This window comes from Vicugna pacos, chromosome 14 (genome assembly GCF_048564905.1).
Source record: "Vicugna pacos chromosome 14, VicPac4, whole genome shotgun sequence".
NCBI lineage: Eukaryota > Metazoa > Chordata > Mammalia > Artiodactyla > Camelidae > Vicugna > Vicugna pacos.
The window spans coordinates 60653517-60666940 of NC_133000.1; the positions used below are offsets into that span (position 1 = coordinate 60653517).

At 40.0% G+C, this 13424-nt stretch overlaps 1 protein-coding gene across 13 annotated transcripts in view; it reads left to right on the top strand.

Annotated features, from left to right (window-relative positions):
• GPC6 (glypican 6) overlaps positions 1-13424 on the top strand; it is a 1040045-nt gene that overhangs the window by 935968 nt on the left and 90653 nt on the right. For all 13 annotated transcript variants that reach the window (XM_072976448.1, XM_031684439.2, XM_072976442.1 and 10 more), the window contains one exon: positions 661-791. In XM_072976448.1, the coding sequence (XP_072832549.1) occupies positions 661-791 (131 nt within the window). The remainder of the gene's footprint in view (positions 1-660; positions 792-13424) is intronic.

The following is a 13424-nucleotide window of genomic DNA, read 5'->3' on the forward strand; positions in this document are numbered from 1 at the left end:
TCAACTCCATTTTTGAACCTGGGCTAGTATTTTTTGGTTTGGGGGTATTTTGTTTTGTTTTGTTTTAGATTCCATATAAGTGAGATCATAGAGTATTTGTCTTTGTCTGAATTTTTTTTTTTTTTTGGTGGGGAGGTGGGTAATTAGATTTATTTGTTTATTTATTTTTAACAGAGGCACTGGAGATTGAACTCAGGACCTCGTGCATACTAAGCACACACTTTACCACTGAGCTATACCCTCCCCTCCCCTCCTATTTTTTTAAAAATAATTTTTCCCCCTTAATGGAGGTACTAGGCATTGAACTCAGAACCTCGTGCATGCCAAGCACATGCTCTACCACTGTGCTATACCCCCTACCCCTGAAATATTTTTTTTAACCTCACTTGTGATAGATATGTTCAACTCTCTTAATCTGAACCAATTTTCTCATTTTCAGGCCTGGTCCTATACATGTAAAATAATTTGAAACCTTCAAATGAAATAAAATACTACTTTAAGATTGAGTCATCCATTCCGTTTTGAACTCTGTAAAAGCGAATAAAAAATTTGAACGAGCAATCATTTTTCAGCCAGTTGCATTGGAGGTATTTAGACACAGGTTATAACCTGGAGTTCCCAGTTCTCAAATATTGAAATCATGTTCCTGTGTTTTAACAGATGCAATGCTCTTGGTGGCAGAGCGACTGGAAGGACCATTCAACATTGAGTCGGTCATGGACCCCATAGACGTCAAGATCTCTGAAGCCATTATGAATATGCAAGAAAACAGCATGCAGGTGTCTGCAAAGGTATTTGCCTTTATCATATGTCGCCTAATAAGGAAAGTGCAGGAATCTAAAAATGGAGTAACTAGATATGTCGGCTAGGGTTATAAATTCTAATACATTGTCAGTACACTTTCCCTGCCACACTAAAAATTTGCTACTTCATTAAAACTGTCTAGCAAAATGGCCTTGAGAAAGGGAGCAAGCTTTTAGTTCACAGCTACTCCATAGTGAAGAAATTATTGGCTGCTAAAAATTTCAGAAAGCCCTAAGTATATTGACTAATCCCCCACATTTGTGAGCAATTTGAGGGGAATTCTCTTTGTAATATTTGAATTGTCCGCACACCCTCACCCTGTTCTCTCTCTCTAGGAACTTCTAATTATGTCTTCAGCTGCACAAACCAGGCAAATGATCTGTATGTTCAATTGTAAATTATTCAACATTCCATCTGACTTCCTTTTTTAAGACTGTAATGTAACTCCCATTAATGAATCTTCAGAGGGAAATGCCCCTTTGTATGAAGTCAAACACACATTTAAAAAAAAATAGTGGATTTTTGTAAATCAAATGAGACAGATTCTGGGTTTGCAATGGCAGAACACAAATACCAAGTGCACAATTTTTATTTGTCCCCACCCAGCTGAAAATCAACAGGACCTGCCTTAAGCAAAACTGAGAAGTTTGCAATGAGACTCTAGCCTTTTCCTGCATCACCCCTTCATCCACACTGATGACTGCACAGTGTCCTTCTGTTCTCTTTATCCGTCTCCCTGTCACCAAACACTAACCAAATCCACAGCGGTCCCGTAGACCTGGTGACGGAGTGACTGCATTTTAATTGAAAGTCATTTGCACAAAAATATGTCAGGCAAAGACTGGCATGTTTAGCATTCTCCAATTTTTAAAAGCCTTTGTGAAAAGGATTTCAAATGTAATCAAGGAGAAGGAGGTGGGTGGTGGGGAGAAATTGCGGAGCAGAAAGAAATCCATGGAATCTGATTAGGGCTCCTTGGCTAAGTAGGAATCACAACAGATTTGGGCATTTTAGGGTGAACTGGTAGAAAGTAGGGTAAGAAAGAATCTGGTTGGGGCACCTTTCTCTCTCTCCCTGGGAGATGGATGGGCTAAGAGTTTCACAGGTCTTAGGTTTTAGTGAGCTTGGGTTAGCCTGTGTAAAGAAGGGTGCTCCAAAGTGCCATCACGTGTTAGGGAAATGGCACATTTGGAGGTTCCGTGAAAAGTTATTTTTTTCCTTTCCCGTGAAAAAAAAAAGCAATTATCTATTCCTCTCAAATCTATTGCCTAGAAACCAATTAATGTTTTTAGAGGCCAAATATCCTAGCAGTGCTTGAAGTTCTATGATAATTGACATTCGAAACATCTCTAGAGAAGAGGGCGTGAAAACACAAAAGTATCTTTGGTTTGAGACCACCACACACTCCTTAGAAGGAGAGGTTTCCACTGGGTGTGTATACGGGGGTGTTCAAGCCAAGTTTTTCTATTAAAAATTCTCTAAGAGATCAGATGGACTGTCTTCAATTCCAGAATGTGGATGAGACATTTTTTTGGAAGTTGTCCAACTACATTATAATATGATTGCTGTTCTTAAGGCATGCACTTTGAAAAAGGCACATTTCTTTGTAGGAAATGTCTAAAAGTAAAAATAATATAGGGTATGCAAGAGAGCACTCGTAAGAGGATCCCATATGGAGGGCCCTAAAACAGTAGTACCCAAAATGTCAAATGAGCTAGAAACAAACAAACGAAAAAGGTATCTGGTAGCCTTGACATAGAGAAACGGTGATGAGGTGAGTTAAGGAAGGAGGAGAGAGGAGGGCAGCTTGACTTTGCAGGAAAGAGGGATGGGCAGGTCGGACCAGAGGAGAGTATGGAGGAAAGACCCAAGCCAGCCTTAACATAGTGGAGAGGTGGTTGATTCGGTGGCTGAAATTTGGATAAATTTAGCAGGAAACACCAACAAGATTTGCTGATGGAATGGGTATGTTCTGAAAGAGGTCTTATTTCTTCAAGTGAGTGGAATTTGGAAACGCGTTGTTTCACTTTCCATATAAGCCACATCCATGAAAGTATGCATGAACTGAAGTCTAAAATCTACTTTCTAGCTAAGAAATAGATGGCTGAATTTTTCCTTTTGCAAAGGAACTCAGTCATTGTTGATAAACGGTCTCATCAGATTTGAAATTCTGGATTTCCAGACTTTGGCTGCAGTATTTGCATCACCAGCACCTTCCTTAACTTCTGATAGGTGAGCTTCTGGTGAGGCTGGAAGCTATTTCCTAACTGGAGGGCCAGACATCCTGAGAGTTGTAAAGCTTACAAATTAAAATGACTTTTTTCTCCAGGATATGATTGGCAACTTCTCCTTGGAAAATCATTTACCTTATTATAGCAGTTACTGATGGAAGTCATTTCCAGAACCTCTTTCAGAAAAGCAATGGTGTTTATAGCTGCCAGCTCGCATTTGTTGAACACTTACTGCCAGGACTGTACTGTGCTTTATGTGGTTTATATTGTGTAATATTTATAACAGTGCTTGTGATGAGATAGACCTTCCCCCTTATTTTCCAGATATGGAAACTAAAGCTTAGAAAAGTTCAGGAACTTACAGAAGGTCTCGTGGTGTGTGAAGGGTACCTAGAGGAGTGTCTGAGTCCAGAGCACATGTTGTTAGTCTCTGCATGTTAATAATTCAGGTCCCTACAAAGCCAATCCCAGACAAGGGCGCAATTCAGTGAATGTTCACTGAATAGATCAAGTAGTAAGAGGAAGTTCCGTAGCCTTCACTAAAACCCACATGAGAAGGTAAGGAAACCCAGGTGGCAAAGCCAGGAGGATTCAAGTTGTCTGTCCTTCTGTCTGAGTCCCTTTACAACTATACCTAGTACTTTCCATCATGCTAACTGCTAACAGTTTCTCTTATTAGCCTCATCATTCATTCATTTCCAAACTTTCTTAGAGTTTTAAAAGTGCAAAACATGGAAGTCTACTTTTTTCTCCCCTCTCCTGTCTGAAGGCAAAGATGAAAACAGTTTCCGATACGAAAGTCCTCTCTAATGCAGTAGTCTGCATCACATCTATAGAAGAGAACAGCTCATTTTTTTTCACTGAGGTATAGTTGATGTACAGTATTATGTAAGATTCAGACATAGGAACAGATCATTTTTTGTGCCTGATCAGTGAGATTACAGACTAATGAAAAGATCTAGTCTCACTGTGTGTTTCATGCTCAGATCTTGTCTGGGATCTGTTTGTATATAGGTACTGTCACCCCCTTTTTCCCTCTGCCACTTAGCCCACAGACAAGCAGTTTAGGGGTAAGGCACTGTGATAGTCCTTTCAAAAAATACATCGGCTATTTCAAGCTATGTAGTCAAATTACAATACTTTGATTATAACATTGTGGAATTTATTTCAAATTCTTGATTTGTATATCCTTTGTATAATATTATATTATACATTACATAATTTATAACATAATTTATATTAACATTAATATTATAATAATATATTATTTTATATATATTTTAAGACTAGCGACAGTAGCATATTAAGGCTTTTCTTAGTTCCTTTTTGGACAAATAATCACTTAGTAACAATGACAATCATCATGGCTACCATTGGTTGAGCACCTACTGTATTTCATTCAACAAATACCCTTCGTGTGCGAGGCACGAGGAATAGAATAGAGGACAAAACAGATTCTCTCCCCCAGCATCACTCTCTTTCTAGATGCCTTACATATTTATTTCAAATCCTCCTGCAATCTTGTAAAGCATTGACTTCCTCATTTTCTTAAGTAAAGAAATGTTAAATTTAGAGCGATTAAGTTGCTTGTCTGAGGCCAGGCAACTAAGAAGTAGCAGAGCTGGGATTATAGCCCAGAACCGTCTAATTCAACGGAAAAGATTCTCCCAGCATGCCCCTGTTTCCTCAGTATGTATCTCCCCACCAGGACCAGATACACTGCAGCCTTGGAGGAACAGCCATTTCAGAGAAGGCTGTTGCCTGGAACCTGTTACTGATGATGAGGACTAAGGATGACTGTTTCTGATCAGTGAGGAAACCTACTGAGGAGAAACAGAAGTTGTTCGTTCTTCAAGCCCCAACTAAGTTTATTACGTTCACCAACTTTACAATCTTTATCAAAGACAGAAGTGGGTGCTCATTATTCTACCACTCCCATTACCCACGCAAAGCCAGGGAGTTCTGAACTTTGCAGGGTTCAGGAAATTCTCTAAAGGAAGGGAGAACAAAACTCGCTCGATCTCTGCCTATGAATTTCAGATGTGTTGATAACCTCCTTCCTGTCCTATCAGGGAAGATGGAACTGATGTCACTATCTATAATTTAACTGTATTAGGAATAATTTCAAACCCAATCCAGGAAAAGATTGGTTTGTCAGATATAATCTAAATTAAGAAGGGAGACTTATTAAATTCCAATTGAAACCATCCATTCAATTAATACTTATTACAGACGAGGGTAGAACCCATTACAGAAGAGCAGCATGGACTTCAGTGACTTTATCTTCTCCAGACAATTCTTTCTAAATCTACAGCTCAAATGAAGATGAAAAAAACCTAAAAGAACAGAAAGAAGAATGTAATAATTTCTGCCTCCAGGTAGCGGGTCTTAGTTTCCTCATCTGTAAAAAAAAAAAGGGGGGGGGTTAATCTAAATGTCCCCTTTCCAGCTTTCTGATCATTATCTCTTCAATCACGATTAGGTTTCTTTTTCTAGCATCCAGGTATTTTTCTTTTCTCTAGATCTTTTTCCTTTCAAAGCATTCAGGTGTAATGTCTTGGGAATTCACTTGGAAAAAAAATATCTTGCTTCAGATAAAAGGACATTGATTAGATTCAGTTCAAATAAGCATATTTTTATCCCTATAGTATTTACCCTTCCTTTCTCTGAGCCCGTGCGTGACGTGTGCCCTTAAGTCAATGAGACCATTATTCCTTGTGTTATGGTTACTTGTGGGCTTATCTTCTCCTTCCCAGGATTATAAGTTATTTGAGGACGGGAGCAACATCTTACTCATTCTTACATTCTGCAGACAGCCCTTCTAACATGCCGTTTCACACATGGAAGCAACAGTACATTTTGCTGTGTTGAATTCAGAACATGAAAGTCTAATGCCAGAAAGATTTCAACAATAAGGAATAGAAAACACCTTAAAATATACTTGAAGCGAGTCTTGTATTCTTTAAAATAGTGTCAGCATGACAAGATCAGATTTTGACATCAGATTTTGACGTCAGACAGCCCTGGCATCTGGTTTTTTCTAGTTATGTGTGACTTGGGGCAAATTATTTATCTGTCTAAACTCAATCAACTCACATTAAAAATGAGGATGCTGGTAGGACCTACTTATAAAGTTGTTTGAGAGTGAAATGATGTAATCCGTGTAAAATGCTTAGCATGGAATATGTCAAATCAAAACCACTCGTCAAAGTTTAGTATTTTCCTTGTTATTGAAAATGTCTATGATATGTTAATTTTAACGACCATGGACTCTGTGGTTCTGCCTCACCCATGATGGGCTGTGAGCTTCCCCCCAGCATCTCAGATCAGAAGAGCAGATTTGATGGTCACACACCTGCATTTAAATACACTCACACATGGTGTTATTTTTGATGGTAGAGACTCATCTGGAAAGGGACATTGATTTCCGCATGGCCTGTGATGATGTGTCTCGGCCCTGAATAAATATCTAATGAGCAAGGCCTTCGGGGAAAGCAGGCTTGAGAGCAGAGCGGAGTGGGTGGAAGTAGACTTGGTAGCATCCCAGCCCGAGTCCAGGCCTGCTGGCTGCACCAAGGCCAGCAGAGCAAAGGTGTTTAGGGGGATTTCAGTGGCCTCAGCTTAACATCACGTAATTCTTACATAAAGGGACTTACTGGCCTATTCCATTGACAAGTGGTTCTTCCGCCTGCTCTCTGAGAAAAAAGCCAATGGCCATACTCTTTATAAAGCTTTCAGTCCTATTTCTATTTCCTCTTTAGTTTTGTTTCCAAAAGAAAAGAGCAAGTTCTCACTGATTTCTAGATTCAGAGTATTTTCTCCGTTCATTCAAATTTCAAAGCTCATATTCTGCCCACCATGTCTCACTTATAATATTCCACCAAGAAACAGTGACCTTGACACATCTTTGATTCTTTGATTTCTTCATTTCTCTACAGAAGGCCAGAACCTGTTCCTTTCCTGTTTGTAACATCACTGGATAACAGAGCCAAATTTTTCAGATGCTACACACAGGGTGGGGAAAAAAGACACACCTTTCTTTATAAAGTAAATGAAGGTTTGAGAAAAATATCTATGATGCATTTATAGGAAATGCATCCAAAGCAAACTAGTTTTAACTTTCTTTCCATGTAAAAGGTTTATATATATATAAATATATATCTTTTTTTTTCCCCTTTACATGATAAGGGGAAACTCCTGATTATCTCTAACCTTTGGAGATTTATCTTAAGATTTTCTTTCACTTTAACTTGAGGGCAGAAGATAAGAAGATTACATTTAATGAAGTCTACTCAAGAGTAGGTGATTGAAACCTAGCTCGGTATTTAATACTCAGTGCGTTCTTAGAAACAGAACAAGATACCCTCTTGCTCTCAGGAAGGAAAGTTCTTCCAACCTCCTCCTGCCTTTAAAGAGGAGAAACTGTTTCCTTAGAACCATGCTTCTCATAGGCAGCCGATTATTGCTTTAGGGGAATTTCAGTGGCCTCTGCCCAGTTTCACAAATACACAAGCATCCCCAGCGTTTAGCATTTCCTTTCTACTCTGGTATATATATGCAGTCTGGTTTGATCCTGGTAGAGTCATGCCCAAGCCAGCCCATATTTAAACATGTGAAGGAGCTACGTCTGCATTTGTAGCAACTTGTTCAGCCAGAAATTTTGGAATTATATATGGCTTTCTGTAGGTCTTTTTCTGCTAACGCATTTAGCATGTCTCTTTTTCTCACCTCATCATTTTCCCAGAATATATCTTTAATATCAAACAAATCGCTGAGGTGCCTTACAAAGTGAAAGTCAACACTTCTTGATTAATACATGTAATCTGTTAACTAGAATAAGTGTTTTTAAAACATGAGGTTTGCAAGAATGGCTGACAAAAAGCATTCTTATGTGGAAAATGTGAAACATCTCAGACACGATGTTCTGGGTTTGTTACAGTGACGGTAAGAGTTTTCATCCCAAATCTCGCTCTAGCCCAGATTACTCTCGTGATTGCACCTGTTTATCCACTTGTCTGGGGCACACCTCCACCCGCCACCTCAAATACACCTGTTCAATACTGAGCTCATCATCCTCCCACAAACCCTTCCCTCCCCGGGTTCTCCATCCCAGGGAACGTCTCTTCTACTGCTCTTTTGTCCGAGCCAGAAGCCTGAACTCCTCCTCCCCCTCCGCCCTCACAGTCAATCCCTAATGAAACCCGTTAAACAGTCATTTCTAAACATCTTCTGAATCCATCCACAGCGTCTCCCCTAATTTAATCACCTCACACCTGGATTATAGCCTCCTAATTAATTCCCTGCCTCTGGTTTCGCCGCACTCCAGTCCCTCTCCACATTGTCGCCAGAGGGATTGCTGACAATGCAAATGTGTCCACATTACTTCCTTGCATGATATCTTTCTGTGGTTCCCTGTTGCCATTTAAATAAAGCCCAGGTGTGTTCCTGCACGATGCAGTCCTTAACCTGCCCCTCTGGGTCCACCACTTAGCTCTCTCCCCACCTTAAATCATTAAAGTAACTATTAAGCACCGGTTATCTGCCAAGCGCAGCACTAGACGCTGTGGACATAGCAGTGAATAAGACTGACCGACTGACAGAGCCTGAGTCCTAACAGAAGTGTTAATCTAGGAGGAGAGAGAACCTCTGTGCGCAGCAGACGTACAAAATGGCCTTGGCTCTGCTACTCGGAAGAAGTGTCCTCTCTCATCTCCATAGTTTTGCACATGCCGTTCCTTATCCTGAAATGTTCTTTCTATCCTTTCTATTCCCCTCTCCCCAAATACACGCCATTCACCAGGCATACTGCAACTATTTCTCCAACTTCCCTGGCAAGATTCAGTGGTATAATAGTCAATGTTTGCACAACCAGTACTCTATGCAAAAAAAAAAACAACATGCTAGTTTATAGTGTTTGCCAGTTTCTGGGGTGTAAATTTCAAGCTACCAACATGATGTCCACTGAGCACAGAGTAGCCCCCTGACAATGTACTATTTCCGCCTTACAGACACACTTGGCATAAATAACCATTAATGGTAAAATAATTAGGAGGTAATGAGTTTTTAGTATAATTACCTTTGTTTTTAATAAAATTTAGATCATCTTAAGTGTATACGATTTAACTTTCAATAATCACTCTGTTTAATGACTGGCTTACAAATTTCCTGAAAATTTAACAAGTGGTCATGTGCTCCAGTAAGAGCCCATCCCAGCACATTGCTGCTCTCCTAGGAAGCTTCTCTGACTCCCCAGTCCAGGTTATTTGCCCCTGATGGGTGTTCCCATAGCATTTATTACATTGTACTGTAATTGCCTGATTTCTTGTCAGAACCCTCACGAGATCAGGGACATGGCCAGTGGGCGTATCCCTAGCGTCTAAGTCTGGCCACAGTGACACTCTACAAATACTTGTTAAATGGTCATTTGAATATATGATACAGAGCCAGGCTGCTGAAATTCAACATTTATGTAAATTCTGCAAAGTGATCTTAAAGCATTGCTTTAAACCTTGCAAACAAAGAGCATATGAAATTATCATTTAGCGAGGCCAGTAGAGTTCAGTTTTGTTTTGTTTTGTTTTCTTCACACTCAAGATAATGCTTTGTTCAGTTCCTTGTCACTCCTCCCTGCTTGCCATTTGGGAGGAAATATCAAGGTGTTCTGCTGAGGAAGGAATGCAAAACCTTCAAGGGAAAAAAAATCATCTTCTTAAGCAAATGGAAGGAATTTGCTTTTATTGAAGAAACGATTTTAAAAAGTATGCAACCCATCTGACAAGACATTCTGGAAGCAAGCTGCATAAGCATTGGGAGTGAATGTTTAAAACATTGAAGCTGACACGGTCGCTGGCTTTTGAAAATTGAAGCCAATGAATGAAAAGCAGCCAAAACTGAAACTGATGACTTGACTTGATTCAGTCCAACCCCGAAGTCTCTACACAGAATCCTGGACCCATCCAGGGACTTCAAGTTTGCCAGAGAACTTGCCAAGAAACCATTATAATCAATCTTTAAGGAAAGAAAAGGAGGCATAAAGATGCATCTTGAATCAGGGAGCAAAGAAAAAAGAGAAAGAGAGTGAGAGAAGAAGTAGGGGAAGAGGGAAGAGAAGACGAAGGAAAAGAGAGAAGAGGAGAGATTGTTCGGAGTCATAGGATGAAAGCCTGTTACCTTGAAAGGCAAAATCCATCCCAAAAATTGGCGCTGTAATAAAAGTCAAAAAATAAAAATAAAAAATACTCATTTTTAACTGTGTGAGGAGTATAATGATTTCATATTTAAAGAAAAAAGTTATCATTTTAAGGTTTTAAGTTTATGTTCAGGAAAACGCTTCTTAGGATATTAGCAGGTTACTGGGAACCAGAAACAAATGTGCGAAAATGAGGCCCTAAGGTGTCAGTTGCATCTTGCATTGTGGTCATCATGGAGCTGTCCTTGCAACTACTTCTCATGAAATGGGTTTCTTAATATCTTACCTTACTCACATCTAATGGCTGATGGTATGTGGACGTCCCCTTAACACCCACTTCAGTCTTCACGCTTCACTTCCGCTTTGAGGCGGGGCCCCAGCTCTGCGCTGAACCCGCACAATGAGCGACAGGGATGTGATACAGCAGAGGCCGCGTGCAGGCGCTGCTGCTCACCGTTTTGACAGGATGAGGAAGTGCGGAAACAGCCACTGCCAGAGACGTGAACCCAGGTATCTCTAGAAGACTGGCTCTCAGCTCGCACCCACCAACAGTCAGAGAGCCAGGCCTGTCCTATACACAGACTTCTGCTCTCTGAGTGTCCTATCAAACACAGCGAGTATCTATTATCACGTGGCCAAGAAACAGGACTTCTGGGTTCTAGTCATCAGTTTAAACAAAGTTGTTGATATGGTTTTGCTTTAAGCTGGCATGGTATATGGAGTAAGGGAAATGCTTTTTTTTTTTAATGTGGATGCATGATTCATTGTATTTTCTAGAGCCTAAGGAAGAAGGGTTCAACTATAATTTTGAAGAGATGATTGACTGAGATAAGTGTATGAAACACAGAGCATAGTGAGTCTGGTCCATCGTAGACACTCAATAAGTGTTAGCTTTCTTTCGTCTCCTGCCTTTTCTGTCTCATTACAGAAATCTACTTCCTCATTGCCTTCCATACATGTTTGCAAAGTGGGGGGATTACAACTAAAAATTTTATTTTTTCATAATCTTTCATTTCCAATTTTTTTTTAAACCCATACAATGTGCTAGGAACTCTTACAGATTCTGGGATACAATGATGAACAAAAAGTATAAGCTCCTATTTTTCATAAAACTTGAATTATTCATGCATCACTCTGCATAATCTCTAGGTTTGATTTGTTACCTTTTATTGTCCTACTTAATTATAGATTACTTCAGTAAAATAATAATGCATCTTTATGCCTCCTTGTTTCAGTGTCTTTTCTAAGCATCATCTCATTTTATCTTCACAACAGCCTTGAGATTTGGGGAAAAATTACTTCCAGGTCACACAGGTGGAAGGAGAAAGACTGAAACCAGGACACCAAGCTTTTAGACTCTTATTCATGACCTTCTTGTTACACGGGTCTCTCACGAAAATAATGGCCAAACTTGGACAAAATATATGTAGAGCCAATGCAGATATGATAGCTTCTGTTTCCTTGGGAACAAACAGGATAGATTTGAATTCCCCAAGCGGTCATCTAACAAATAGTTCATTCATTAACATTCTAATATGAATGAGAATCTAGTAAGTAAATAAAACATCACTTACTCTTAAAACATCAAGCCCAATTAAATCTAAGTAGCATTAACTGTCACCTATACGGATAAAAAAAGATCAGAATTCCGTTTGCAAATTTCAAAATGATTTATGGGAACAGCAACATCTTTCCCACTAGAATGAAAACCCACCGTGTGGAAACTGAGAAGATACATTAAAACACACCCACACATATGAGCTAAGACAGGATGGGTCGGCCACCGTTGCTTCTCAGATTGCCAGTAATGACTTTTGTGAATGTACGATCAACCTGCAGAAGATAAAGGAGACAAAGAGATACAGGTATAAAATCATGGGTGCCTCTGAAAAAGTGCACACCGTGTTATTTTATTTTAAGGAAATATGTTAGGATGCTGCAGTGTTCTTAAAGGAAAAATGCTTTTACTGAGAAACCGAAGGCAGCCGTCAAACCTGTTATCACCATGTACATACGCCCCTCTCCTGTTTCTCTGAAACAACAAAATTTCTCTTCTTTCGGCACTTTCCATCTTTGTCAGCTTCTTTAATCTCAAAATGCCAGCATACTTCTGAGACATTATTTTAGTAATCTTCTTAAGCGAGAGGATTCATGAGCCAGATATCTTCCTGAAATCCGCAGGTTTTGCGAGTCCGCTTGATGGGAAGGATAATTCCTTTGTACATCTGTGGCATCTGTCTACATTGGGACTTCCAAACACTTTTCTAAATTATCTAATTATCCCTTTCAACATCCCTTGGAGGGAGCCAGGCAGGAGGTAATACTGATTCTATTTCTTTAAGGAGCACAGCTAGTGATATGTCCCACAATGGGGTGGCTCAGCCCGCAGCTATAGTCTCTGGAAACTTCTGTCGTAAAGAGAAGATTTTTTAGTGTCTGGAAATAGTATTTCCTCCCTCGAATGAAAGGTGGTGGGGAGAGAAATGGCTTCACAAATACCTCTAAGTAAATGCAGTGACATCTGAACCACTTCTCCTCTTGGCTAATTAGAGCAGGCGTCACAGTGTGTCACGGTATGTTCCCTGGAACATGTTGTGAGAACTTCCTGGAGAAGCCATGGCCAGAGAGTTTTGGAAAACGCTACAAATGAGCTGCTCCCTTTTGACGAGGCAGAACACATGTCAGCTCGATGAAGCCCTGCTAGGATACCTCATCTAACTTTGACGCATCGAATCTATTGCTTATGTAACAGCTGTTAACAGCCCCAGAAATAATATTTTGTGGAAGACATTTAAGAAGCATCAGCCCAGACATTCTTCCTCCTCAAATCTCCTTACTGAGAAAATAAAACTAGAAAGAACCAACCACAGAATGACATAATTAGCTAATTATTATCAAGCACTTACTTTTCCAGACATTGGCTTCTGTCTTGCTGCCTTACAGACTACATTTTATCATCACAGCCTCTCTGTGCAGTAAATAATATTATTATTGCAATTTGGTAGAGGAGGAAACTAAGGTTCAGAGAGGTCCTCTGAATGTCGGCACGGCGCTGGGCTATCCTCAGCCCCTTCTGCCGCCTGTCTACGTACCAGCCCTTGCTAAGTGCCACCCGTTTCAGGGTTTGAAATACCATCTTTAGGCTAATGGTCCAAATCCATATCTCCAGTCCTGACCACTCCTTGAGGGAAAACCTTGAT